At 44.8% G+C, this 26,702-nt stretch overlaps 1 protein-coding gene across 1 annotated transcript in view; it reads right to left on the reverse strand.

Annotated features, from left to right (window-relative positions):
- The window catches only part of TXNRD1 (thioredoxin reductase 1), a 154,387-nt gene that overhangs the window by 68,352 nt on the left and 59,333 nt on the right, over window positions 1-26,702 (reverse strand). Inside the window, exon 3 of the mRNA XM_077472116.1 lies at window positions 9,986-10,046. Within this exon, the coding sequence (XP_077328242.1) occupies window positions 9,986-10,046 (61 nt within the window). The remainder of the gene's footprint in view (window positions 1-9,985; window positions 10,047-26,702) is intronic.

Consider the following 26,702-nt stretch of genomic DNA (forward strand, 5'->3'; position numbering starts at 1 on the left):
GATGAACGTACGGGGAGGGGACCCCTGCGGACCGGGCTGCGGCGGCAGCCTGTGGGCCCTCTCCACCGTAAAGTAAGGAGACAACCGAGCCGCAGGGAGCAGGGAACGGAGCATCTCCTCCGCAAATACAGCCGGATTCGGGCCCTCCGCGCCTTCCACCAGACCCACAATGCGCACATTATTCCGGCGGCATCTGTTCTCAGAATCCTCGGCTCGGTGCTCCAGCAGTTTAACTCTAGCGTGCAGGGAACGGATGGCGATGGTATTTTGCCCCGCCGCATCTTCCACCAGTCCCACTCTGTGCTCAGCCTCCGACACTCGGGAGCGGACTTTATCCAGGTCCTGCCGGAGAAGGCCCACGTCCATCTGTACCTCCTCAATCTTATTAGTCAGGGCCGCCTGGCAGGACGTAACGGCCGTCTGACACGCAGCTATCGCAGCCATGACTTCAGGGATGCCCGGGGCTGATGCAGCAGCGTCCCCTCGCGCGTCTGTCTGAGACGCCATGTTACAGCGAGGCGGCCGGTCGTTAGGCCCAGAGGGAACCGGTCCGGTCTCCAGAGGAATATCAGGGGGAAATTTCAGTCTCTTACCCCCTTTTCCGCGCCCTGGGAGTCTGGAAGGCATTCACCGACCCCAACCACCAAAAAGTACAGCAATCCAAACGGTTTAGCAGGTTACAGGATAAAAAGGGCAGCAGAGCTCTCTGGCACACGTCTTCTCACTCCACCATCTTGGACACGCCCCCCCTCTGCTTTGTTTACCAGACATATATATATATATATATATATATATATATATATATATATATATATATATGTATATATATATATATATATATGTATATATATATATATATATATGTATGTATATACATATATATATACACACACACACACACACTAGCTCACAAAATTGAGTACACTCCTCACTTTAAAAAAAAAAATGTATGTCTTTTCATGTGACAACATTGAAGAACTGACACTTTGCTACAATGTAAAGTAGTGAGTGTACAGTATAGTGTCATGGTTATGCATTAGAGTTGTTCTCCTTACCTGTCTGCATGTGTTCATTTCTAGAGACCAACCGAGCTTCACCTGACTGCTTTTATTTCCTTCCTCTGGAATGGCTCCACCCTAGCCCCTATCAGACTACACTATATTAACCTTTGCACTGCTAGCCTATCCTGCTGATCAACCTTTGTGTATTAGCTTCCTGTTTCCTGTCGTGTGCTCTGCTTCTGATTTCCGTTACCGACCTTGGCGTGTTCTGACCATCCCTGCTTGCCTGTGACCCTGACCTATTGGCGTGTACCCGACTATTCTGTTCTGCTTGTGGCCCCGACCTTGGCTTTGTCCCTCACCATCCCTATCCTCCTGTTACCTACTGTGGGTGTGAGCTGGGGGACCCTGGGGGTTGCGACCTGGAGCCAGTTGCAGCCAAGACCATCTTCACCACTCGAAGCTCTGGTGAACACCAGCTGGCTCTTAGACTCCGCGCCCCGGGGAATCTTACGCTCTTATCCCAGTGGGATCTGTCCCCCGTCTGCAGCCGTCAGCCGTAGGGTCCACAGCCTTGCGGTGCATCCCCAACCCTACGGTGTGCACCTGTCACCTGGGCTCTAGGTGACCTGACAGTTTGATCAGCCATGGACCCGGCTGACGTGCCGCTCCCTGCAGTCGATCCATTGCAGGGCATAGTGCGGAGACTCGAGACCCAGGAATCTAATCAGACTCAGGTGATGCGATTCCTCCAGGATCTGGCTTCTCGCTTCGAGCAGCTACAGGCTTCCTTGGGAACCCCGAACCCGCAGCCTCATCGCACCAGTCGCATCCACGCATTCATTAGTACTGCCTGCTCCGTCCCGTTTCTCTGGGGACTCCAAGGCCTGCAGGGGCTTCCTCAGCCAATGCACCATTCATTTTGAGCTCCAGCCTCAAAACTTTCTATCCGATCGGGCAAAGGTAGCCTATATCATTTCCCTCCTCTCCGGTGAAGCTTTAGCCTGGGCTGGCCCCTGTGGGAGAAAAATGATCCAGTGGTTTCCAGCCTGTCCGACTTCTTGAAGCTCTTTCGTAACATCTTTGAGGAGCCAGCTCGGGTTTCTTCTGTGGCTAGTGCCCTTTTACGCCTTCGCCAAGAATCTGGTTCAGTGGGCCAATATGCACTTCAGTTCCGTATCCTTACAGCGGAATTGAGCTGGAACAATGAGGTCCTGGTCGCAACCTTTTTACATGGCCTCTCAGACCGAGTGAAGGACGAATTAGCAGGAAGAGCTATCCCCGCCGGTCTAGACGAAGTCATTTCCTTATGTAATCAAATTGACATTCGCTTCCAGGAGAGGTCCTTAGAAAAAAGACGCCAGCACCCCCCAGGTTCTAGTCAGCCTGAGCTTTTTCCCCGTCGCCCTGTGGAGCATTCTCCGTCTGCTGAGGAGCCCATGCAGCTGGGCCGGACCAGACTAACCCCCGAAGAACGTGCTAGATGCAGAACTCTGGGCTTGTGTCTTTATTGTGGGGGAAAGGGTCATTTTCGTGACTTCTGCTCGCTCCGTCCGGGAAACGATCGGGTCTAATACATTTGGAAGGTGGAGTATTGGACCCAGAAACATCACCTTCTCGTCTCCTTCTTCCGGTGTTCCTCCATGTAGGCACTTCTCCCCAATCAGTCCTAGCATATCTGGACTCCGGGGCTGCCGGCAATTTTATGGACTGGAGAACTGCCTCTTCTATGAAGCTTACCCTTTCTCCCCTCGCTACTCCACTAGTAGTCTCGGCAATTGATGGCACTGTGCTCCCAGGGGGCCCTATCCGTTTCCAGACGCTACCTATTAGGATGTCGGTAGGGATACTCCACCAGGAGTGGATCTCCTTCCTCATCCTACCCAAGGCCTCTACCCCCATTGTATTGGGTCTTCCTTGGCTGCAGCTCCACTCGCCACATGTGGACTGGGTATCTGGGCAGATCCTGGCCTGGGGTCCTTCGTGTTTCTCGTCTTGTCTTTCCAAGGTGACCCCCAAGAGGAAACTTCCCATTGCTACCACATCTGTCTCGTCCGATCTTCCTGCGGCTTATAGCGATTTCCGGGATGTGTTCTGTAAGAAGTCTGCTGAGGTACTTCCTCCTCACAGATCTTTTGACTGTGCTATTGACCTTGTCCCTGGAGCAACCGTGCCCAGGGGTCGTACCTACCCTTTATCCATTCCAGAGACCCAAGCCATGTCTGAGTATGTCGCTGAGAATTTGGAGAGAGGTTTCATCCGGAAATCCTCATCGCCTGCAGGAGCAGGGTTCTTTTTCGTTGCCAAAAAGGATGGCACCCTCAGGCCCTGCATTGACTATAGAGGTTTAAACGCTGTGACTATTAAAAACCGTTACCCCTTACCTCTAATATCTGAGCTATTCGACAGGTTGAAGGGGACTTCCATTTTCACTAAATTGGATCTCAGAGGTGCATACAATCTCATTCGAATACGAGAAGGTGACGAATGGAAGACCGCATTTAACACTAGGGACGGGCATTACGAGTACTTGGTTATGCCTTTTGGTTTGTGTAATGCTCCAGCTGTGTTCCAGAACTTTGTCAACGAAATATTCAGGGATCTACTGTACCAGTTTGTTGTCATCTATCTGGATGACATTCTCATCTTTTCCCAAAATCTGCCTGCTCACAGAAACCATGTACGCACCGTACTTCAGCGCCTTAGAGAGAACAATCTCTATGCCAAGATGGAGAAATGTTCCTTTGAATGTTCCGAGGTCCTGTTTCTGGGATGTTTTGTTTCTAGTGAGGGTCTTCGCATGGATCCCGGAAAGGTCTCTGCCATTACCAACTGGCCCCTTCCTGCTAGCCTCAAGGCCACACAGCGCTTCCTTGGCTTCACAAATTATTATAGGCAGTTCATAAGGAATTACTCTTCCATTGCTGCGCCTATTATCGCTTTGACCAAGAAGGGTGCTAATGCCAAAGACTGGTCTTCCGAGGCTGTCTCTGCGTTTCACGATCTGAAACAGGCCTTTGTCTCTGGACCCCTCTTGAGGAGACCAAATCCTGAAGACCCATTTTTTATTGAAGTAGACGCTTCTTCGATGGGGGTGGGAGCTGTGCTTCTTCAGGACTTTGAGAAGAAACGTCAACCATGTGCGTTCTTCTCCAAAAAAATTTCTCAGGCAGAGAGAAATTATGCCATTGGTGATCGGGAACTTCTCGCAATTAAATTGGCGTTGGAGGAGTGGCGTCATCTCTTGGAAGGTTCCCCTCACTCCATAACGATCTTTACTGATCATAAGAATCTACAGTACCTACAGAATGCTAAACGTCTGAACCCCAGACAGGCCAGGTGGAGTCTCTTCTTTTCTCGTTTTAAATTCACGATTACGTACAAACCTGGTTCCTGCAACGGTCGAGCTGATGCGCTCTCTAGGTCATTTGACACCTTGGACGAGGAGTCCAACCCTGATCCTGAGCCGATCATTCCTACCTCTTGCATTGTTGCCCATTCTACCACCCTGGAATCAAAGATTCCTCCTAGTAAGACCTTTGTTCCCACGGAGCTAAGAACCAAGATCCTTCGTTGGGGACATGATTCCAAGATGGCAGGTCATGCTGGGTTCCTCCGATCCTTCCTGCTTATCAGTCGTCACTACTGGTGGCCTAATCTCCGCTCGGATGTTAAAGACTATGTTAAGGCTTGTCACGTCTGTGCTCAGTCTAAATCTTCCACTCAAGCCCCTGCTGGTCTTCTCATGCCCTTGCCCATTCCTAAGGAGCCCTGGTCTCATATCGCCATGGATTTTATCACTGATCTTCCACTATCGGAGAATAATACGGCCATTTGGGTAGTAATCGATCGGTTCTCCAAGATGGCTCATTTTGTTCCTCTTCCTGGTCTCCCTTCTGCCCCTGCCTTGGTTCCCATTTTTGTACGAGAGATTTTCCGCCTTCATGGTGTTCCTTCGCATGTCGTCTCGGACAGGGGTGTGCAATTTACTTCTCGTTTTTGGGGAGCCTTTTGCAAATCCCTCGACATTACCTTGGATTTTACCTCTTCTTATCATCCCCAATCCAATGGCCAGACTGAGAGAGTTAATCAGGAGTTAGAGGTCTTTCTCCGTACCTTGGTCTCTGCCCATCATGATGATGAAAACACCCTTCCTCACTGTTTATGGAAGACATCCTCAGCTTCCCCTTCCTATGATTTGTTCTTCTGACATTCCAGCTTTGGCTACTGTTCAGGAATCATTCAATTCCATGTGGGCTGACGTTCATGATTCCCTCCAGAAAGCTGCCAACAAATTCAAGAGTTTTGCTGACCGTCGCAGGCGTAAGCCACCCTCTTTTCAGCCAGGAGACAAAGTCTGGCTCTCCACCAGGAACATCAAACTCTGGGTTCCTTCCCTCAAATTTGCCCCAAGATTCATTGGTCCATACACCATAATTTCTAAACTGAATCCGGTTTGTTTCAAGCTCCAGATTCCCAAAAGCCTCAAAATCTCTAACTCCTTCCATGTTGCCCTTCTAAAGCCGTTAGTCCTCAATAAGTTCTCTCGTCCCTCCCCTACCATAGCACCGGTCTCTGAGGATGATCAGGAGTACGAGGTTAGCCAAATTTTGGATTCCCGACTCTGTAGAGGCATTCTCCAGTACCTCGTGCACTGGAAAGGTTTTGGTCCTGAGGAGAGGTCGTGGATTTCGGCTTCCGAGGTCTTTGCACCTCGTCTGTTGAGGAAGTTTCATTTGAAGTTCCCCTCTAAACCTGGTCCCAGGCGGGGGAGGGGGAGGCCTCGTAAGAGGGGGGGTACTGTCATGGTTATGCATTAGAGTTGTTCTCCTTACCTGTCTGCATGTGTTCATTTCTAGAGACCAGCCGAGCTTCACCTGACTGCTTTTATTTCCTTCCTCTGGAATGGCTCCACCCTAGCCCCTGTCAGACTACACTATATTAACCTTTGCACTGCTAGCCTATCCTGCTGATCAACCTTTGTGTATTAGCTTCCTGTTTCCTGTCGTGTGCTCTGCTTCTGATTTCCGTTACCGACCTTGGCGTGTTCTGACCATCCCTGCTTGCCTGTGACCCTGACCTATTGGCGTGTACCCGACTATTCTGTTCTGCTTGTGGCCCCGACCTTGGCTTTGTTCCTCACCATCCCTATCCTCCTGTTACCTACTGTGGGTGTGAGCTGGGGGACCCTGGGGGGTCGCGACCTGGAGCCAGTTGCAGCCAAGACCATCTTCACCACTCGAAGCTCTGGTGAACACCAGCTGGCTCTTAGACTCCGCGCCCCGGGGAATCTTACGCTCTTACCCCAGTGGGATCTGTCCCCCGTCTGCAGCCGTCAGCCGTAGGGTCCACAGCCTTGCGGTGCATCCCCAACCCTACGGTGTGCACCTGTCACCTGGGCTCTAGGTGACCTGACATATAGCTTGTATAACAGTGTAAATTTGCTGTCCCTGAAAAATAACTCAGCAAGCAGCTATTAATGTCTGAATCACTGGCAACAAAATGAAAATGTGCAAATTTGGCCCAAAGTGTCAATAGTTTGTGTGGCCACCATTATTTTCCAGCACTGCCTTAAACCTCTTGAGCATGTAGTTTACCAGAGCTTCCCAGGCTGCCGCCGGAGTCCTCTTCCCCTCCTTCATGACAACATCACGGAGCTGGTGGATGTTAGAGACCTTCCGCTCCTGCACCTTTCATTTGAGGATGCCCCACAGATGCTCAATAGGGTTTAGGTCTGGAGACATGCTTGGCCAGTCCATCACCTTTACACTCAACTTCTTTAGCAAGGAGGTCATCTTGGAGGGGTGTTTGGGGTCGTTATTATGTTGGAATACTGCCCTGGGACCCAGTCTCCGAAGGGAGTAGATCATGCCCTGCTTCAGTATGTCACAGTACATGGTGGCATTCATGGTTCCCACAAGGAACTGTAGCTCCCCAATGTCAGCAGCACTCATGCAGCCCCAGACCATGACACTCCCACCACCATGGTTGACTGTAGGCAAGACACACTTGTCTTTGTACTCATCACCTGGTTGTTCCCACACACGCTTGACCATCTGAACAAAATAAGTTTATCTTGGTCAGACCACAGGACATGGCTCCAGTAATCCATGTCCTTAGTCCACTTGTCTTCAGCATACTGTTTGCGGGCTTTCTTGTGCATCATCTCTAGACGAGGCTTCCTTCTGGGATGACAGCCATGCAGACAAATTTGATGCTTGATGCATATGGTCTGATCACTGACAGGCTGATCCCTCACCCCTTCAACCTCTGTAGCAATGCTGGCAGCAATCATACATCTATTTCCCAAAGACAACCTCTGGATATGACGCTGAGCCCATGCACTCATCTTCTTTGGTCGACCATGGCGAGGCCTGTTCTGAGTGAAACCTGTCCTGTTAAACCACTGTATGGTCTTGGCCACTGTGCTACAGCTCAGTTTCAGGGTCTTGGCAATCTTCTTATAGCCTAGGTCACCTTTATGTAGAGCGACAATTCTTTTTTTTCAGATCCTCAGAGAGTTCTTTGCCATGAGGTGCCATGTTGAACTTCCAGTGACCAGTATGAGAGAGTGAGAGCGATAACACCAAATTTAACACACCTGCTTCCTTATTCACACCTGAGACCTTGTAACACTAACGAGTCACATGACACCAGGGAGGCAAAATGGCTAACTGGGTCCAATTTGCACATTTTCACTTAGGGGTGTACTCACTTTTGTTGCCAGCGGTTTAGACAATAATGGCTGTGTGTTGAGTTATTTTGAGAGGACAGCAACTTTACACAGTTATACAAGCTATAAACTCACTACTTTACATTGTAGCAAAGTGTCATTTCTTCAGTGTTGTCACATGAAAAGGTAAAATATTTACAAAAATGTCAGGGGTGTAATCACTTTTGTGAGATATTGTATATATATATATATATATATAGGCATATATTGGTTGTATATTAGCATGCATTGGCTTTTTATATAAATGTTGAATACTGTATATCACATATTTTAGGTTACTGTGTGTTTAACCTCCCTGGCGGTATGATTATGTCAAATTTTTAATGCTCAAAGTTGTACAATGTTTTGCATTGAAATTTGACGTCTTATATTGTAGGCCTGTAATTCTTAGGAACAACTCACTTAAATATGTCCAAACAAGAGTCTAGTAGACATCCCTGGTACGATAAAGTTTAGAAAAACAAAATCATAAACTATAATATAATAAATAACTAGAAATAATTATAACAAATAATAATATAATACTAATAAAATATATTTACTAATGTAATCAAAACAAAAACACAGAAATTTGCTCAGTTGCAGAATTGTCACTGTCATTACTTTCAGTGTTTGATGACGAATTTCCCCACAAATCACTATCTTTCAATTCTGCAAGTGATTCTAATTCATTATCGCCATTTCCTAGCTGGTCCAAAACCGATTTTGACGTAAAGGGACACTTTTTCGTTGCTATGGACAATCTCAAGTTTCCAGGCAGAAAGAACAGTATATATAATATAAAACTACATGCAGGGCACTGGTCAAAGCATTAGGGACAAAAAGGAGGTGAAATAATTTGATATAGTCATGTAATCTGTGGCGTGACGCTCGCAGGGAACGGAGTCCGGCATTGTGATAGATCGTGATAGATCGAGCGGAAGACACAGCTAGCACACACAGCGGGGAGACATTGCAGGATCCAAGGTAAGTAACTTTGCCTGGATCCTGCGATTCAACCCCGAGTTTGGCTCCGGGTTACTGCTTTTGGTAATGAAAATTCACCTCGAGCCACACTCAGGATTACCACCAAGGAAGTTAATATACTTTGGTCTCACTGAATTGAGCCCTGTGTGCTGAGCCCCTTTGGCATTTTGCAGTTTTTTGCTTTTGTTTAACACTAATAACACTGGTACTGGTGTGGCGGGCATCAGGAACACTGCTGCTGTCATACACTGGTCAGGGGACACTGCAATTGGTTTGGCGGTGATCAGAATGCTGGCTTACACTTTCTTTAACAGAAGTCATGTTATGAACACTGCTACCCAGACTTATCCTGGTTTATAATTAAACACCTTTTCAGCATCTTTTTCTTTCTCTTATTGGCATTGAGCTTTATATTATCTTATGATAGATATTTTTTTTATATCTGTGTAATCTATTTCAGAGGCTTTCATTAGCCATTACTGAAAAAAATTATCTGATTTTCTGTATAACATGATTTTGTTGGCACCTGAAGTCAGCAATGGTGCAATAGGGCCTTGCTTCTTCTGCTACTTGCTTTTTGTAAACTTATGAATCTACAGGTGAGAAATTAGTAGGGCATTTAGGAGTCTTTACTGACAGTAAAAGGAATACTAACCATTGAGTATATATTACAAAATACAAATGGAATAGTCTTTGAACTTACTAATAATACATATTATTATTAAATTCACCTACACTCCACAAAATATAGGATTTTCAGTTTTCTGTGAAGACATCTTTTATTATGACATAGCAAAAGCCAACTCCAGAGGAAGGTTCAGGTTAAATAAAAAAATAAAAATAAATGCTCTTTAGGGTTCCCAAAGGGATTACTTGTTTAAAAGTAAAGGTAAGTCTTTTGATGCACTAGTCATGCAGCACCTTTTGTAACAGGACAGCGATGGTCTTTGAACTGAATTAGGAAAAGAGACAGCAATAAGACACAACTACTTTTATGCATTAAAACAGATAGTATTTAATAAAGAATTCATAATAAAGGAGAAGTGAATATGTCTCTCCCCAGGCTCATGACAGGCTTATTCACTTCTGCTTCATTGTGAGTGCAGTATTATTGTTCTTTATTAGACTTTATTAAATTTTATGTGTATAATGCACAAAGGTTGTAAAAACACTGACATCTTCTTAATAACTGAATTATTGTAGGTTACTTAAGGACAGACAACCTAAAACATGATTTTCTGGGTTAAGATGATCTACCCTGCAGGCTTGCAAGCTTACGTCTTACCTGTTTTGTCTATTTCCACTGCCAAATATGGAACATCCAGTTCATCAAAGAGGTTTTTAACCTATAGGGGGAAAAATAATCATATCTTTAATCGTAATTCTGTAGCCCACAGTGTTTGCTTCTTGTCTTGCAATGCAACAGAATTGTTCTGCTTAAATGCCCCTTACAAGGAAAACAGTTGTAGACAGAAAAACATGTAACCTGGACATAGTGTTTCTGGTGGCAAAATGGTCTGTCCTGAACCAACAACAAAGAAGAACTATGATCATAAATCTAGAACTATGATCAGAAAATTCCAGAGATAGCAAAGACAACATTGCCACCTTGCCAAAATGTTCACTACAATTTCCTCCCCCAAGTTTCTGGCTTAAAGACAGTAAAGAATCCCATATACATGTAGGCTCATTGACAGAGCACTCTAAAGGACTTTCATTCAGTGAGAATATGGGAGAGATTTATACCTCGTACACACGATCAGATAATCGGCTTTCGGATTGATCGCACGATAGTCTGATTATTAATACACAGCTTTTGACAGCCGATCACAACAGTTCCTCCAACAATTTTCAAAGGGACAAACATGAAAACTATGCTCTGAAGATAGTCCAGTGAACGACAATCGTTTAATCAGTACAGTATGCATCCGCTAAAAATCTATAGACTAACAACAGGCATGACCGGAAACACGAAAATAACGCAGAACGAGATGGGAGAACAATATGAATGGAAATAGCCAAAAGGCATGGCAGACAGGGGTCAGATGTATTTGACATCATTTACAATACGTAGCTACGCAAACTGGAAGGTTTTCCAGAATTGTACAAAAAAAAAATTGTACATTTCGTAGAGCGCAAAATGCACTGTTGAATTCAATATTAATACTATGCAACAAAATGCAAAGGATTAGTTGTACAATTATCTGATCCTGTGTACGAGGCATAAGGCTCCATTCACACATGTGCGACTTGTCATGCAACTTTGGACAACAAAGTTGTTCCCCATGTTTTCCAATGATAACCATTCATATATGTGCGACTTAAAGGTCCAAGGTCCAACTTTAATGCAAATTCAGGCCCCTGGACATCAATAGTAACTTTCAAAAGTTGCATTAAAGACATATCTGAATGCTATACAATGCAACGGTTGTCCATTATCACTGGTCAAAGCCAAAGCCGTATACAAGTTGCACCCATCAAAAGTTGCGTCAAGGTTGCATTAAAGTGCACCAAAGTTGCACTCCAAAGTCTGCACAACTTTGGAATCGTACAAGCATGAATGGAGCTTTACAAAAACTGGTCCTCACAGAATTTGGTGCAGCTGTGCATAGTAACCAATTAGCTTCTAACTTCAGTTTGTTAAATTAAAGCAGTAGTAAAGCCAACTGTTTGATTTTTACCTACAGGTAAGCATATAATAAGGCTTATATGTAGGTAAAATGAAAAGCGGCTATATCCAGGGTGAGATTTTCACCCTGGATGCAGCTGCTGACATCACCCGCGCATGAGCTCTAAAGGTCCGGCATAGTGTGCGGGACATTCAGTGCTTTTTGCCACAACTAAGGGCTCCCGCACACATGCACAGGAGTGACGTCATCGTGGCTCCGACCACTCACAGCAATGGAGCCCATGAGCCCGGAATGTCAGCCCTTTCAGCAGTGACAGTGTGCCACTGGAAGGGCTTCACTCTAGACTAAGTACAGTAGTTCGAATGAAAACATTAGGGGACTAGAGGTAACAAACCTCTGGACTTTAAAGGTGCTATATAGGTTGTTTAGAAAATGTCCAACAATATTGGATAAAACATATAAATGTTATTACAAATGTTTAAAAAACATGAGACAGAATCGAATTAAAAAAAATTCAAATATTTCACTGAGGCAAAATGCATAGCTAATACCACTTTCTCAACATGTTTCGCTTGGCTGAGCTTCTTCAGGAGACTTAGCGTGTGGCATCTAATATGCTATAAATCACCAACGATTTGAATAAACGCTCATGTTATAAATATAATAAATCCATAAAAAATGGCATACATGAATTGTTTAAACATGCAATACCAAAATATATTAAAAGATATCAAATTTAAAGCCTAAAGAAAATATATATTCTCAATAGTGACTATAAAGCTACAGAAACCCCCCCCCCCCCCCCCAAAACTTAAAGAAATGAACCTTACCCAAAACTGTCTCAGGTATGCAAGTGACTCATGGTTGAAGATCAAAAAATATATATATATGTAGGTATCATTTGTTCAAGCCAAAGCCTACGTCTCGCATTCCATTCTCTGTGGGATTTTTTAAGATGGCCGCCATGGAGTGTACGTAATCTGTGCCATCTATTGCGCTACCATTTTAACCTCGGCGCATGCACAACGGTACTCTTTTACATCCACAACGTGGCGATGACATCAGACACCATTGCGCCGGAGAAACAGACAAAACGGGGATTTTCCCCATCACTTTCTGACGGTCATACCGAGAGTGAGGTAGGAGTTGACACCCTCTCCTTGCCAACCTCTAACCTCAAGCCTATCTCATCACTGGTAAGAACTTTCACTGTACCTTACTCAACCTTATGCTCAGCAATGCTTTTGCGCGTCTGGGATGGACATTTTTTAAATCTGTCTTATTTGTTAGATTCCTACTTTTGTTGTTCATTATTATTTTTTAGGCTCCTCTACTTGGAGAGTTTCAGCTTATGGTCCTTTTTTGGCCCCGCTCTATTGAATTTGGGGTCGTACTGACCAAATGCTTAGCCTTTCATTCCTCTCCCTACTTTTCTACATCCCTATCAGCAGTGAATCACTCCAGTTATCACTGTGGATGTAACTCGAGGACAAAATTGATTCTATTGCAGTGACTGATTGAAGGTAATTCATTCCTTTCCCTAAGACAATTAGATTTGATTCTCATTGATTTAACTCATTTACATACAACATATTTTCTATTTTTTCTATTTTCTTTATACTTTTCTGTGTGTTTTTTTCTAAACAGAAAAAACTTCCCAAATGACAATCTTTGTCCTTCTCTGCAAACCTTGAGGGGATCCGATGTGAAGAGGCTGGCTTTGGGTTGCACAAATGATACCTACATATATATATATATATATATATATATATATATATATATATATATATATATATATATATATATATATATATATATATATATATATATATATATATATATATATATATATATATATATATATATATATTTTTTGATCTTCAACCATGAGTCACTTGTATACCGGAGACAGATTTGGGTAAGGTTCATTTATTTAAGGTTTTTTTGTTTTTTTTCTGTAGCTTTATAGTCTCTATTGAGAATATATATTTTCTTTATACCCTAAATTTGATATCTTTTGATATATTTTGATATCTCATGCTTAAACAATTCATGTATGCCATGTTTATAAATTTTTTATATTTATAACATGAGCGTTTATTCAAATCTTTTGTGATTTATAGCATATTAGATAGATTCTACACCCTAAGTCTCCTGAAGAAGCTCCTCCGAGCGAAACATGTTGAGAAAGTGGTATTATCTATGTATTTTGTCTCAGTGAAATATTTAAAAATTTTTTAAATTCGAGTCTGTCTCATGTTTTTTAAACAATTGTAATAAAATGTATATGTTTTATCCAATATTGTTGGTAAATTGATATTTTCTAAACAACCTATATAACGCCTTTAAAGTCCCGAGGTTTGTTACCTCCAGTCCCCTAATGTTTTCTTTCATTTTATAAATTGGGATGTGGTGTTTTCTTTTTGATTCCTCCCTTCCGTCCTTTGTTGTAAGTACAGTATTTCATTATGCCATTGTCTTTCAGGTGTTTGTTTTTTTTGTAGTTCTGCAGCAGTTTACTACCTCATTAAGCTTGACAGTAAACCTATAAGCTGACTAGTCACTATGACCAGCTGCACCAGATTCTGTGTGCATCAGTTTTAGTAAATCTCCCCCAAGGCCTCATGCACACTGGACATTAAAATAATGTTCTAAAAACGTCAGTAGCTTTGCAGTGTTTTTTTCAAAGTTTTTTTTAGCGTTTATTTGCATTTTTTAGCGTTTTCCCACTTTTAGGAGTTTTTTTTTGAAGAAAAATGTTTTTTATTTATTTTTTCAATGGATCAAAAACGTTAAATGCTGGTGAGTGATGTTTTTGAGCGTTTATTAGCGTTTATCAGCGTTTATCAGCGTTTATCAGCGTTACAGCGTTTTTACAGCTGAAAAACGTCTCTCAGAACCCACTAGTCTTGTTTTTTTTTTTACAGCTCAAAAACACCACTGCCCAAAACTGCTGATAACAGTCTATGTGTGCATGGATACATGGCATAACAAAAGTTTAATGACTGTAGAAAAAAACATCTACAACTAAACACAGCTGCTGTAAAAACGTCAAAAAACGTCCAGTGTGCATGAGGACTTAAATGTCCAGATAGAAGATTTTGAAGGAAAATGTGACTTGCACATGCTAGTAAATAGGGACAGTATAAAGGGACTGAGCAGGCTAAGTAAGATTAAGACTATTATCTATTATGATATGTAAGTACAGCCAAGATTTTCCCAGAAAAACAAGCCAGAACATTTATTCAATGTCTCATGGTAAACTGCCATAAAACAAAGTTGAATGCTATCAACTCACCATCTGTTGCTAAGTTTACAGCTCACAATTTCTGCTTATAAAATTAAAAACAGCTTTCTACTCAATTTTAATTTAATATTGAAGCTGATAAGAATGCAGAAGCTGTTGATGCAGAGTTAATGTTCAATTTTACAGCACATTACTGCTTATTTAATGTTGTTTTATTCAGTTTAAGAAGAGTATTGATTTTCATAAGATGTGTAGCAAGAATCGACTTGCTAATTATATATGCCAGGCAAAGCTAAGGGCAATATTTATATGATTAGAAAGTTCTGTGGTTATTCAGCTTCGAATAACATGAACAATGTTTTGCCCATGACTAAGCTTGAAAAATTCAAGGTGGTTGTGTTAAGACTTGTTTACACAGGATATGTGTCTTCATTACATCTACATTGCTTTGCATTTAAAAGACACTGCTGGGGCTGAAAGCAATAAAAAAATCCAAAGGTTTGAGTTGTCACTGGAACAGGAATGGAGAGGAAATCCTCTATTGGGGACACTTGTTCCAGTGATGACTGTGTAGGAAAGATTTTACTACCTTTGAATAGATTTCCTATCACTTCCTGTTAGTTTTACAATAGGAAGTGAAGGAAAAACCACAGTGCATCAGTGTGAAACACTCTAATGCCGCTTACACACGGTCGGAGAATCCGTCGGAATGCATCTTATCGGACCGTGTGGTCAGATAATCCGACTGTGTGTGGTATGCAATGGACTGATTCCGTCCGAATCTCCGTCGGACCCAATTTTCCAACATGTTGGAAATATTTCCCGACCAACTGGGCCAGTCGGACGTAATCCGATCATGTGTAGAGAATTTTGATCGGACCAAGTGGCACGCATGCTCAGATCAAATTCCTACATCAAAGCTATTGGCTACTAGCCTGAATCTAGTCCCATCGTAACGAAATTACGTCATCACGTTCTGAAAGATCGGATTTTTCGACAACTTAGTCCGACCGTGTGTATGCAACAGTTTCGGACACAATCCGTCAGACTAAATCTGACGGACAAAATCCGACGGATTTGGTTGTGGAAATCTCCGACCGTGTGTACAGGGGCTTATAGGGGCTTAAATCAATCCCTACTCTATCCACAACGAAAAGGTTTTTGATTTAAATATACTTCAACCATGAAACCCATTGATGTGGACAGATGATGCTTAAAGCAGTTGTATATCACTGCACGTTTTTTGTTTTTTTTTCCCCTAACCTGCAAGGCAAAGGCACAATGTGCTAGTATGCTTAGCATACTAGCACATTATGTGAAACTTACCTCTAAACAAAGCCTTCCAGCGATGCAATGTCATCGCTGGAGACAGCGTTCATCTTCACCCGTCTTGCTTCCATGTTCGCAAACTCTGACTCTGTGACTGGCCGGAGCCGCGATGATGTCACTCCTGCACATGCGGCACAGGGCTCCAAAGAAACTGCACGGGCGGCTGTTCCTTCAGCACGCATGTGCCAGTGATGTCATTGGCTGCATGTACAGTAAATATCTCCTAAACAGTGCATGTTTAGGAGATATTTACACTACCTATAGGTAAGCCTTATTATAGACATACCTATAGGTAAAAGTTAAGGATGGAAGTTTACTTCATCTTTAAAGCTGAACTCCATGTAGAGATAAAAGACACATATTAAAGTGGAAGTAATTCCTATAATAACGCTTACCTGTAGGTATAGTGAGTATCTCCTAAACCTACATGGATTAGGAGATATTTACACTGCATGCAGCTGGTGATGTCACCGGCACATGAACTCTGAAGGAACAGCATATCCGTGCCATCCCTTATGAAAAGTTTGATGGAAGGAGCACTCATAAAACTAGATCTGCTCACAGGTGCCAAGGCTCAGTGTGTCCTTTCACACACAAACAGGACAAAAATAAATAGATAGAGCCAGCAACACTGTAGTTCATAAAGTGCGTTTACTGGTCACATCAGAGTGACAAAATATTATGGATCTGGCGCATTTGGGCAGAAGCCTTAGCCGTAGCTAATTTTAGACTAGAAATGGCAAGATATTTATATCTAAAACAAACTCCACCTTCAAAGGAATCATCATATTCAATTGATATAATTATTTAATTGGGTGGTTATTGCACTAAAGCCAAAGAGACAGACAACAGATCAAAATGGGCGATCATAAGGTTCACAGATAAAATGAAACACCTTAAAATTAACATTCAAAATGATAATAAATTTGATGAAGCACACTTTGTGTGCGAAACATGTAAGCTGTGTCTCCCTTGCTTGTTCATGTAGTGCTCCTCATGTTGTGCATCGTAGGCTCTCGTATTAGGAACATCATTTTCGGACGACTCGGTATTCATTTCTGGGTTATGGTCCGCGAGGAGATCGTGCGGTGCCTCGTTTCTCTGGGGTCTTGGCGGGGGTGTGCTTTTTCCCCATGAAGGTCTGGCACGCCAGGGGACGCAGGTAAGGGGAGTCTCGGCTTCCCTTTGTTTTGTCAGAGTTCGTGGTGTGTAGTTTCAGGGTTCATATGGGGGGGGGGGGCTGTGTGTGTTGTGGGCTGATTGGCTAACTGAGGTCAGGTCAGGCACACCCCCCCCCCCCCCCCAGGCAGTCAGTCACAAAAATAAAAAATAAATTAAAAAAAATGTTTTTTTCCCTTAAATGGCCCTTTAAAAAAAAAGAAAAATGAAATGAAAAAAAGTGCTTAAGTGCACTGTGTTTGAGCGCCGGACACAGTGGACTATGTGAAGCGCCACGTCAATTCAATCACAAGATTGCAGACGCGGCGCTTCATTTGCAGGGTTTTAACCCGCCTTGTGGCGCAATGAAAAGTGCCTATCTGCATCCGCCCGGCGCCCATAGGATTACTATGGCCTTGTGCTTTGAGTGAGAGACTAGTTAGTATGTCACTTCCGGTTTTCCCTGTGTCAGACAGTGCGCCCGAGCGGAGGAGCGGACTCCTTCACTTGCCTCTGTTAAAAACAAAACAACAAACACCTAGTTGGAAATCCCACTCACTCACTCACTGTCCATCCATCCCACTCACTCACTGTCCATCCATCCATCCCACTCACTCACTGTCCATCCATCCATCCATCCCACTCACTCACTGTCCATCCATCCCACTCACTGTCCATCCATCCCACTCACTCACTCACTGTCCATCCATCCATCCATCCATCCCACTCACTCACTGTCCATCCATCCATCCATCCCACTCACTCACTGTCCATCCATCCCACTCACTCACTCACTGTCCATCCATCCATACATCCCACTCACTCACTGTCCATCCATCCATCCATCCCACTCACTCACTGTCCATCCACCCATCCATCCCACTCACTCACTCACTGTCCATCCATCCATCCCACTCACTCACTGTCTATCCATCCATCCCACTCACTCACTCACTGTCCATCCATCCATCCCACTCACTCTCTCACTCACTGTCCATCCATCCAACCCACTCACTGTCCATCCATCCATCCCACTCACTCACTCACTGTCCATCCATCCATCTATCCCACTCACTCAATGCCCATAAATCCATCCCACTCAGTGTCCATCCATCCATCCATCCCACTCAGTGTCCATCCATCCATCCCACTCAGTGTCCATCCATCCATCCCGCTCAGTGTCCATCCATCCCGCTCAGTGTCCATCCATCCATCCATCCCGCTCAGTGTCCATCCATCCATCTCGCTTAGTGTCCATCCATCCATCCTGCTCAGTGTCCATCCATCCATCCCACTCAGTGTCCATCTATCCATTCCCTCCCACCCAGTATCTATCCATCCATCCTTCCATCCCCCTACCCAGTGTCTATCTATCTATCTATCTATCTATCTATCTATCCATGTGTCCATTTATCTAATTTCTCTGTCTATTTATCCAACTATCTGTAGGCCCTATTGCGGGCAAGTGACCAGCGGGGGGGGGCGAGGCTGGTTCGGGCATTCTTTGCGCCCCCCCTGCCTTTGCATATTCTCAGGGCATGTCCTGGGTATATTGCACCAGTGTAAAAGGAAAAAAAAAAGTAGTTTGCATGTTTGTTTGTTTGTTTGTTTTTTCTCTCTCTCTATAGTGGGTTTGTGTCTACATATCTACAGGAGGCTCGAGGTTGCGTTCTTGGCGTTTTTTTTCTTTCTTCTCCCTGTCCATCTCAGGTAGGTATTTGTTTTCTTAAACACCGGTTCAGGGGGGCTTATTTTTGTTTCAGATCTGATGCTTCAGGTTGTTGCTGAGCAGTTGTGTGTATTTCCTTCTGTAGTGGTGATTTTCTACATTGCAGCAGGGTTCTCAGTGACTGTTTGGTTCCTGGGCACGTTCAGGCATGTTTTTTTGTTTTTTTTTGTTTCCGTGACAAGTCTCCTCATCTGTTCTCACGCAGCCTATCGTTTCTCATGCAATTTACGTTTTCTAAGGCAATTTACGTTTTCTAAGGCTATTTACGCTTTCTTATGCAAATTACGTTTTTAATGAAAAATTAAGTTTTCTCATGCAATTTGCATTTTTCTCATGCAATTTACGTTTTCTAATGCAATTTACGTTTCTAATGCAATTTACGTTTCCAATGCAATTTATGTTTTCTAATGCCATTACGTTTTTAATGCAATTAAGTTTTCTTAGGCAATTTACATTTTCTCATGCAATTTACGTTTTCTCGTGCGATTTTACGTTTTCTCATGCAATTCACATTTTCTTTGAAGTTAAGTTTTTCCAGGCAGCACGTTTTCTCATGCAGTTTTCGTGTTCTCATATGGTTCACGGGTTCTTGTGTTAGTTTCACGGGTTTCTCGTGCAAGTTTCACGGGTTTCTCGTGCAAGTTTCACGGGTTTCTCAGGCGAGTTGCATTTTCTCATGCGATTTTCATTTTTTCCTCGTGCAATGTTTAATTTTTCTCGTGCGATATACGTTTTTCATGCGATATATATTCTTGTATAATTTTATATTTTTAGGGGCAAGTTACATTCTTCAGGCAATTTTAGTTTTCACGCTGTTTTATTGTTCTCGCAGCCTCGTTCTCATGCTGCTCACGTTTTCACGCTTTCATAAGCTTTCATTCCCTATGCAGTTTGCTATTGTCTATCAGCTAACGTTTCTCATGTGGGTTATCTTGTTTCTCCTAGTGCTGCTGGGGACCATTTATGTGTTTTCTCTCTCTGGTGTCAGTTTCACAGTTTCACAGTTTTATGGTTTTCCAGGGGCTTTTGCGTCACACCTTCACATTAGTTAACATCCCCACTACAGTTACCTGTCACATGTTCAGGTTCATGAGGATTGAGTTGGTCAATCGGCTTGTGCGGTGGTAAGTCCTCTCATGGATCTTACTCATGTACTCCTCGTTCTTTCTTGTTCATAGTACATGTTACCACTTCTTTCGCTGGCCTGACACGGTTCCGGGCTATTAGGCAAGAATTTATGTTTATTTGCCTTTTACACCTCAGGTTGCTCAGCCTGGTTGTTGACGTACTGGCATATTCAGTCCCGTTTCTTACGTTTGTTTTGGGGGGGTGGCCAGTTGGTCACAGGTAAGTCATGCGGTTGGTTATCATAGTTCTTTATTGTTTATTGTTTCGGTTTTGCAGGTCATGTCGCAAGCAGCTGATATTGGGAACTTCGCTTCCATCTCACCGTCTTCGGTTAGGGGGTCGGAGCCCGGTAGCTCGCTATCACTCAGAACCTGGACTGTTTCGAGACTGACGGCAGAACATCATCGCAGAGGGATTTCATATCCGGGATCAGCCCGGAAAGCCCAGCTTTTTAGGTTACTTTTCCCTCGGGCATCAGACTCAAGGACGGAGCAAGTAACTCTACGGACTGTGGCTTCATCCCTGGCTCAAATCCACACTACACGAAGTTCCCTGGTCATGTCCTGTCAAGAACTGCGCAATAGGGTGGAGGTTTTGGAGAGCCAGCCAAGTGCAGCTCCTGCAGCGGCTGCCGGCCCTGTGACCTTAGCAGATCCCGGGACCCCCTCAGTACCAGGGCACGTTCCGGTAGGCCCAGGTCATTTTTTGGGTGCTCCCCCTGTTACCCCAGCACACTTTATCCCAGCTAACATCAAGAGGGATATCCTGGAGGGGAAGGATGTTAACCTGGCATCCCTTTTAATAGCGGCCCACGATGTTGCGGACAACAGGTCCTACGCTTGCGGGGATGTTTCAGTGGTGGTGAAGACCAGGGATTACAGGCTTAGTCGCAAGTTGTCCATCCCTGAGTTTGTCCTGGCTTTTAGTCTCTACAGAGATATCATTTGCTCTGTGAATCCTCTCAGAAGGGAAGAGTTGGACCTGTACCTATATACGATGGTCGAGTTAGGCCACAAGTATGGGGGATCCAACTTTTACGATTATCATCAGTCCTTTTCCGCTAAGGCTGCGGCCCGGTTTGCTTAATTCCAAATAGTTACGGTTTGGAGCAACATACAGTGGTGTGAAAAAGTGTTTGCCCCCTTCCTAATTTCCTGTTCCTTTGCATGTTTGTCACACTTAAGTGTTTCGGAACATCAAACCAATTTAAACAATAGTCAAGGACAACACAAGTAAACACAAAATGCAATTTGTAAATGAAGGTGTTTATTATTAAAGGTGAAAAAAAATCCAAACCATCATGGCCCTGTGTGAAAAAGTGATTGCCCCCCTTGTTAAAACATACTATAACTGTGGTTGTCCACACCTGAGTTCAATTTCTCTAGCCACACCCAGGCCTGATTATTGCCACACCTGTTCACAATCAAGGCATCACTTAAATAGGAGCTGCTTGACACAGTAAGGTCCACCAGAAGATCCTTTAAAGCTACACATCATGCCGAGACCCAAAGAAATTCAGGAACAATTGAGAAAGAAAGTAATTGAGATCTATCAGTCTGGAAAGGGTTATAAAGCCATTTCCAAAGCTTTGGGAATCCAGCGAACCACAGTGAGAGCCATTATCCACAAATGGCGAAGACATGGAACAGTGGTGAACCTTCCCAGGAGTGGCCGACCGCCCAAAATTACCCCAAGAGCGCAGCGACGACTCATCCAAGAGGTCACAAAAGACCCCACAACAACGTCCAAGGAACTGCAGGCCTCACTTGCCTCAGTTAAGGTCAGCGTTCATGCCTCCACCATCAGGAAAAGACTGGGCAAAAATGGCCTGCATGGCAGAGTTCCAAGGAGAAAACCACTGCTGAGCAAAAAGAACATCAAAGCTCGTCTCAATTTCTCCACAACACATCTTGATGATCCCCAAGACTTTTGGGACAACATTCTGTGGACCGATGAGACAAAAGTGGAACTCTTTGGAAGGTGTGTGTCCAAGTATATCTGGCGTAGAAGGAACACTGCATTTCATAAAAAGAACATTATACCAACAGTAAAATATGGTGGTGGTAGTGTGATGGTCTGGGGCTGTGTTGCTGCTTCAGGACCTGGAAGACTTGCCGTGATAAAAGGAACTATGAATTCTGCTGTCTACCAAGAGATCCTGAAGGAGAATGTCCGACCATCTGTTCGTGTACTCACGCTGAAACGAACTTGGGTTCTGCAGCAGGACAATGATCCTAAACACACCAGCAAGTCCACCACCGAATGGCTGAAGAAAAACAAAATGAAGACTTTGGAGTGGCCTAGCCAAAGTCCTGACCTGAATCCTATTGAGATGTTGTGGTATGACCTTAAAAAGGCCGTCCATGCTCGAAAACCCTCTAATGTAACTGAATTAGGAAAATTCTGAAAAGATGAGTGGGCGAAAATTCCTCCAGGATGCTGTAAAAGCCTCATTGCACGTTATCGCAAACGCTTGGTTGCAGTTGTTGCTGCTAAGGGTGGCCCAACCAGTTATTAGGTTTAGGGGGCAATCACTTTTTCACACAGGGCCATGATGGTTTGGATTTTTTTCACATTTAATAATAAACACCTTCATTTACAAATTGCATTTTGTGTTTACTTGTGTTGTCCTTGACTATTGTTTAAATTGGTTTGATGTTCCGAAACACTTAAGTGTGACAAACATGCAAAGGAACAGGAAATGAGGAAGGGGGCAAACACTTTTTCACACCACTGTAGATACCGAATTATTTTGCCGGCATTTTGTTGGGCTCAGATCTCCAGTATGTGTGACTTGCCAGTCATCTACGCACACTGCATACTGGTGCCCAAATTCAGAGGTTTCTGTGCTACCGAGTACTTCCAGAGGGTTAGGTGTTGCTCTCCCTTCCTCAGGTCACCCGGCTCCCTTGGATAAATTAGGCCGTTCTCTCCATTTTCTGGGGAAATCCCAAATCTGCAACAACTTCAACCTTGGGGTATGCAATTACAGTCTATGCCGGTTGTTGCATATCTGTACCGGGTGTTTCAGGGCTCATCCCAAGTCGGCCTGTTCCCTTAGGCAGAATAAAGCTTCATGACTATTTGCATGTGCCTTTTTTTAGGAGTGTTTAGCCTCCTACCCGTCTCCTTCTTTGTGCGTTTTTTTGGTTAAGGGTTTCACTGAGGGTTGTCACACGGGGTTTGTCTCCTTACCTTCGGTTAGTTTCAAGTGTCAGAACCTTAGGTCATCATCGGTAGACACGGAACCGGTGGATTTGTAGCTGCAGACAGAAATTGAAAAGGGTTTTGTCATTGGGCCATTCAAGTCACCACCTTTCTGTGTATGGAGGGTCAACCCCCTGGGGCTTGTTAGAGGGAAATTTTCTAATAAACCACAATCTATGACTTGTCTGCCCCTCATTGTTCTCATGTGGCTAGCCTCAACTCTTTGATCCCTTTCAGAAGAATTTTCCCTGAAATATGCTTTGGTGGATCAGGCGATTCAGTCTATCATTAAGGTAGGCGTAGGCGCCTGGTTGTCCAAAGCAGACATTGCGGACGCTTTCAAGCTTCTGCCTATTCTACTCTCTCTCTGGCAGTGGCATGGTATCAAATGGAAGGGTGTTTACTATTTTGCTACCAAGCTTACGTTTGGGTCCAAAAGCAGCCAGCAGCTTTTGCTCAGACTCTTAGGCCGCGTACACACGGGCGGACTGTCTGCCCAACTTAGTCCGCCGAAACACATTTGAGCGGACAGTCCGCTCGTGTGTGGGCTTCAGCGGACTTTTTCAGCGGACAGTCTGACGAACAAAGTCTTACGGAATTTCCGTAAGATTGTCCGCCCAAACTTGGTTTGAGCGGACAGTCCGCCCGTGTGTGTGCCAGTCCGCTGTACTTTCGAAATGAGCGGACTTTTCCCGCCCGGAGAAAAGTCCGCTCATTTCGAGCGGGTATTCAGGTAGGCGGAGCACGCGACGGAGACGTCGCGGGCCCCGCCGCCTGGTATGGACTTAAAGGGGAACCCCAACGCCGAAAAAAATCGGCGTGGGGGTGCCCCCCAAAGTCCACAACAGACCCTTGTCCGAGCACGCTACCCGGCCGGCCAGGAAAGGGGGCGAGCGAGCGCCCCCCCCCTCCTGAGCCGTACCAGGCCGCGGGCCCTCAACATGCTTGGGTGCCCCCAAAGCACCTTGTCCCCATGTTGATGAGGACAAGGGCCTCTTCCCGACAACCCTGGCCGTTGGTTGTCGGGGTCTGCGGGCGGGGGGCTTATCGGAATCCGGGAGCCCCCTTTAATAAGGGGGCCCCCGGATACCGGCCTCCCACCCTATGTGAATGAGTATGGGGTACAATGTACCCCTACCCATTCACCTGTAAAATAAAAGTACCAAAAAAAACACAACACACGAGATAAAATATTTTATTGCACAGCTCCGGGGGTCTTCCGTCTTCGGGGGTCTTCTTGCCGGACTCCTCCGCTATCTTCTTGTAGCTCTTTTGCTAGCGGAGGAGTCCGGCTTTCTTCCTCCCCGCCGCCGGCCTCTTCTCCCGACTCCGGGGGTCTTGTCCCCCTCTTCGGTTCTTCTGCCAGGCCACCGCGCCTTCTTATAGCTCTTTTACAGGCGGTGGCCCGGTCTTCTGTCGCCTCTGCCGCCGCTGTCGCCGCCGCCGCCGCCTTCCGTTCTTCTTCTTCTTCTTCTTCTTCTTCAGGAGATGTTGCCTCGACGATCTCTCCGGCCGGAATGCCAGAGCCGCGCTGCGCGGCCACTTATATAGTGACAATGGGGCAGTGTCACATGGTATATGTCACATGGGTTGGTGTCACATGGTGACCCCGCCCCCTTACGATGTCATAGTCCCCATGTGACATCAACCCATGTGACCAACCCATGTGACATATACCATGTGACACCGCCCCATTGTCACTATATAAGTGGCCGAGCAGCGCGGCTCTGGCATTCCGGCCGGAGAGATCGTCTGCTCAAAAAGTGCCGTGTGTGGGCAAGTCCGTTCATTCAAAAGTATGACGGACTGTCCGTCGGATTGTCTGACGAACTTAGTTGGCCAGACAATCCGCCCGTGTGTACGCGGCCTTAGTTGGATTCTCACATACAGGGAAAATTGTCAGAAGGTGATCCATTATTTAGATGATTTTCTCCTCATTCAAGGTTGTGATCAGGTCCCCTCTGACCTTCTGAAGCTTACATCTGTTTTTTCAGCGCTTAAGATTCCACACGCAGTTAAGAAGATGGAGGGGCCAGGTACCAGACTTATGTTCCTGGGCATCACGCTGGATACGCCTTCCATGCAGGCCAGTCTTCCCACAGACAAGCTTGTAAGAATCAGAGATCGCATTCATGCTTTTACAGTCTCCCGAGTCTGTACCAGGGTCGAACTACTTTCACTTCTGGGCATGTTAAATTTTGCTATGAGGATTATCCCCCAAGGAAATGCTTTCATTTCTAGATTATTATCTTTGTTGCCATCAGCCCCCAGCGCTAATTCTCGTGTGTGTCTGGATCCTGCGGCTATTGCGGACCTTCAGATGTGGGATAAGTTCCTTCAGCATTGGAATGGGGTCACTATGTTTATCCCTGCTGAGTGTAGTTCCTCCCCCCAAATTTCCACAGACGCAGCAGCCACCAAAGGCTATGCAGCCGTATTTGGCTCACACTGGCTGGTAGGGTCTTGGTCAGATGAGGTTTTGGCAATTCCTCAGTTCACTGAGACATCGGCTTTGTTCTAAATTTATCCTATAGTGGCAGCAGCTCAGGTGTGGGGGCATCTATGGGCAGGATAGATGGTAGTGTTTTCTACTGATAATCAAGCGACCTCTGAGATCATTAATAATGGAAGATCCAGGTCCCTGCTGATCATGAGTTTTGTACGCAGGCTTGGTTGTCCCTCCATTTCAACTTTCACATCCATTGTAGGTTCATCAATGGCATAGATAACATAGCAGCCGATGCTTTGTCACGGTTTAACCTCCCATTATTTTTCCAACAGGTCCCAGATGCAGATGCCTGCGCCACGCCTTCGCCTCAGTTCCAGCAATTGGTGATGGATTAGATTCTCTTTGTGTTGATGCAGCAAATTTGATCAATAAATCTTTATCAGTGAATACCAGGAAGGCATATGCCACGGCTTGGGGGGTCTTCCAGGCCTTCAGGGCTAGATTTCCTTGCCTTGATAGTTTTAATATCCAGTACCTACTAGCTTTTACCGCTTTTTGCCACTCTGAACTCAAACTGGCCCATAGTACTATCAGGACATATCTAGCTGGCATTCAACATTTCATGTTTTTGGGGGACCCTGTTAGGCCCTCCTTTCTTTCCACTCACCCGATTAGGGCCACTCTCAAAGGGATCCAGAAATGTAGCCCTCCTCCCAGGCACTGTAGACTTCCCATCACAGGCCACATTTTCCAGGACATGTCTGATATCCTCTCGAGATCTCCTTTTGGGTGGTTATCCAGCTTGGTGCTTAAGGCAGCTATATATCTGGCCTTTTACGGTTTTCTTAGGCCAGGGGAATTTACGCAGTCTGGTACAGGGTCTCGCATACTTTTAGCCAATCAGTTGGTTAGGTACCCCGGCTATTTCTGTTTGCATTTACATGTGTGCAAGACAAAGCAAGGAGGCAGCACGGACATTACGTTTTTTGAGACCAGGAATGCATGGTGCCGGTGTCAGTTTTAGATCAGTTGGTCAGTGCTACAGCTGATCTGCCCAGGGACAGTCCTCTGTTGCCTTTCCCTTGTGGTACCCTTTCTGCAGCCCAATTCATTCAACATTGCCGC

This window comes from Lithobates pipiens, unplaced genomic scaffold (assembly GCF_037356315.1).
Source record: "Lithobates pipiens isolate NorthernLeopardFrog02 unplaced genomic scaffold, aLitPip1_a1.2 Scaffold_8, whole genome shotgun sequence".
NCBI classification, from domain to species: domain Eukaryota; kingdom Metazoa; phylum Chordata; class Amphibia; order Anura; family Ranidae; genus Lithobates; species Lithobates pipiens.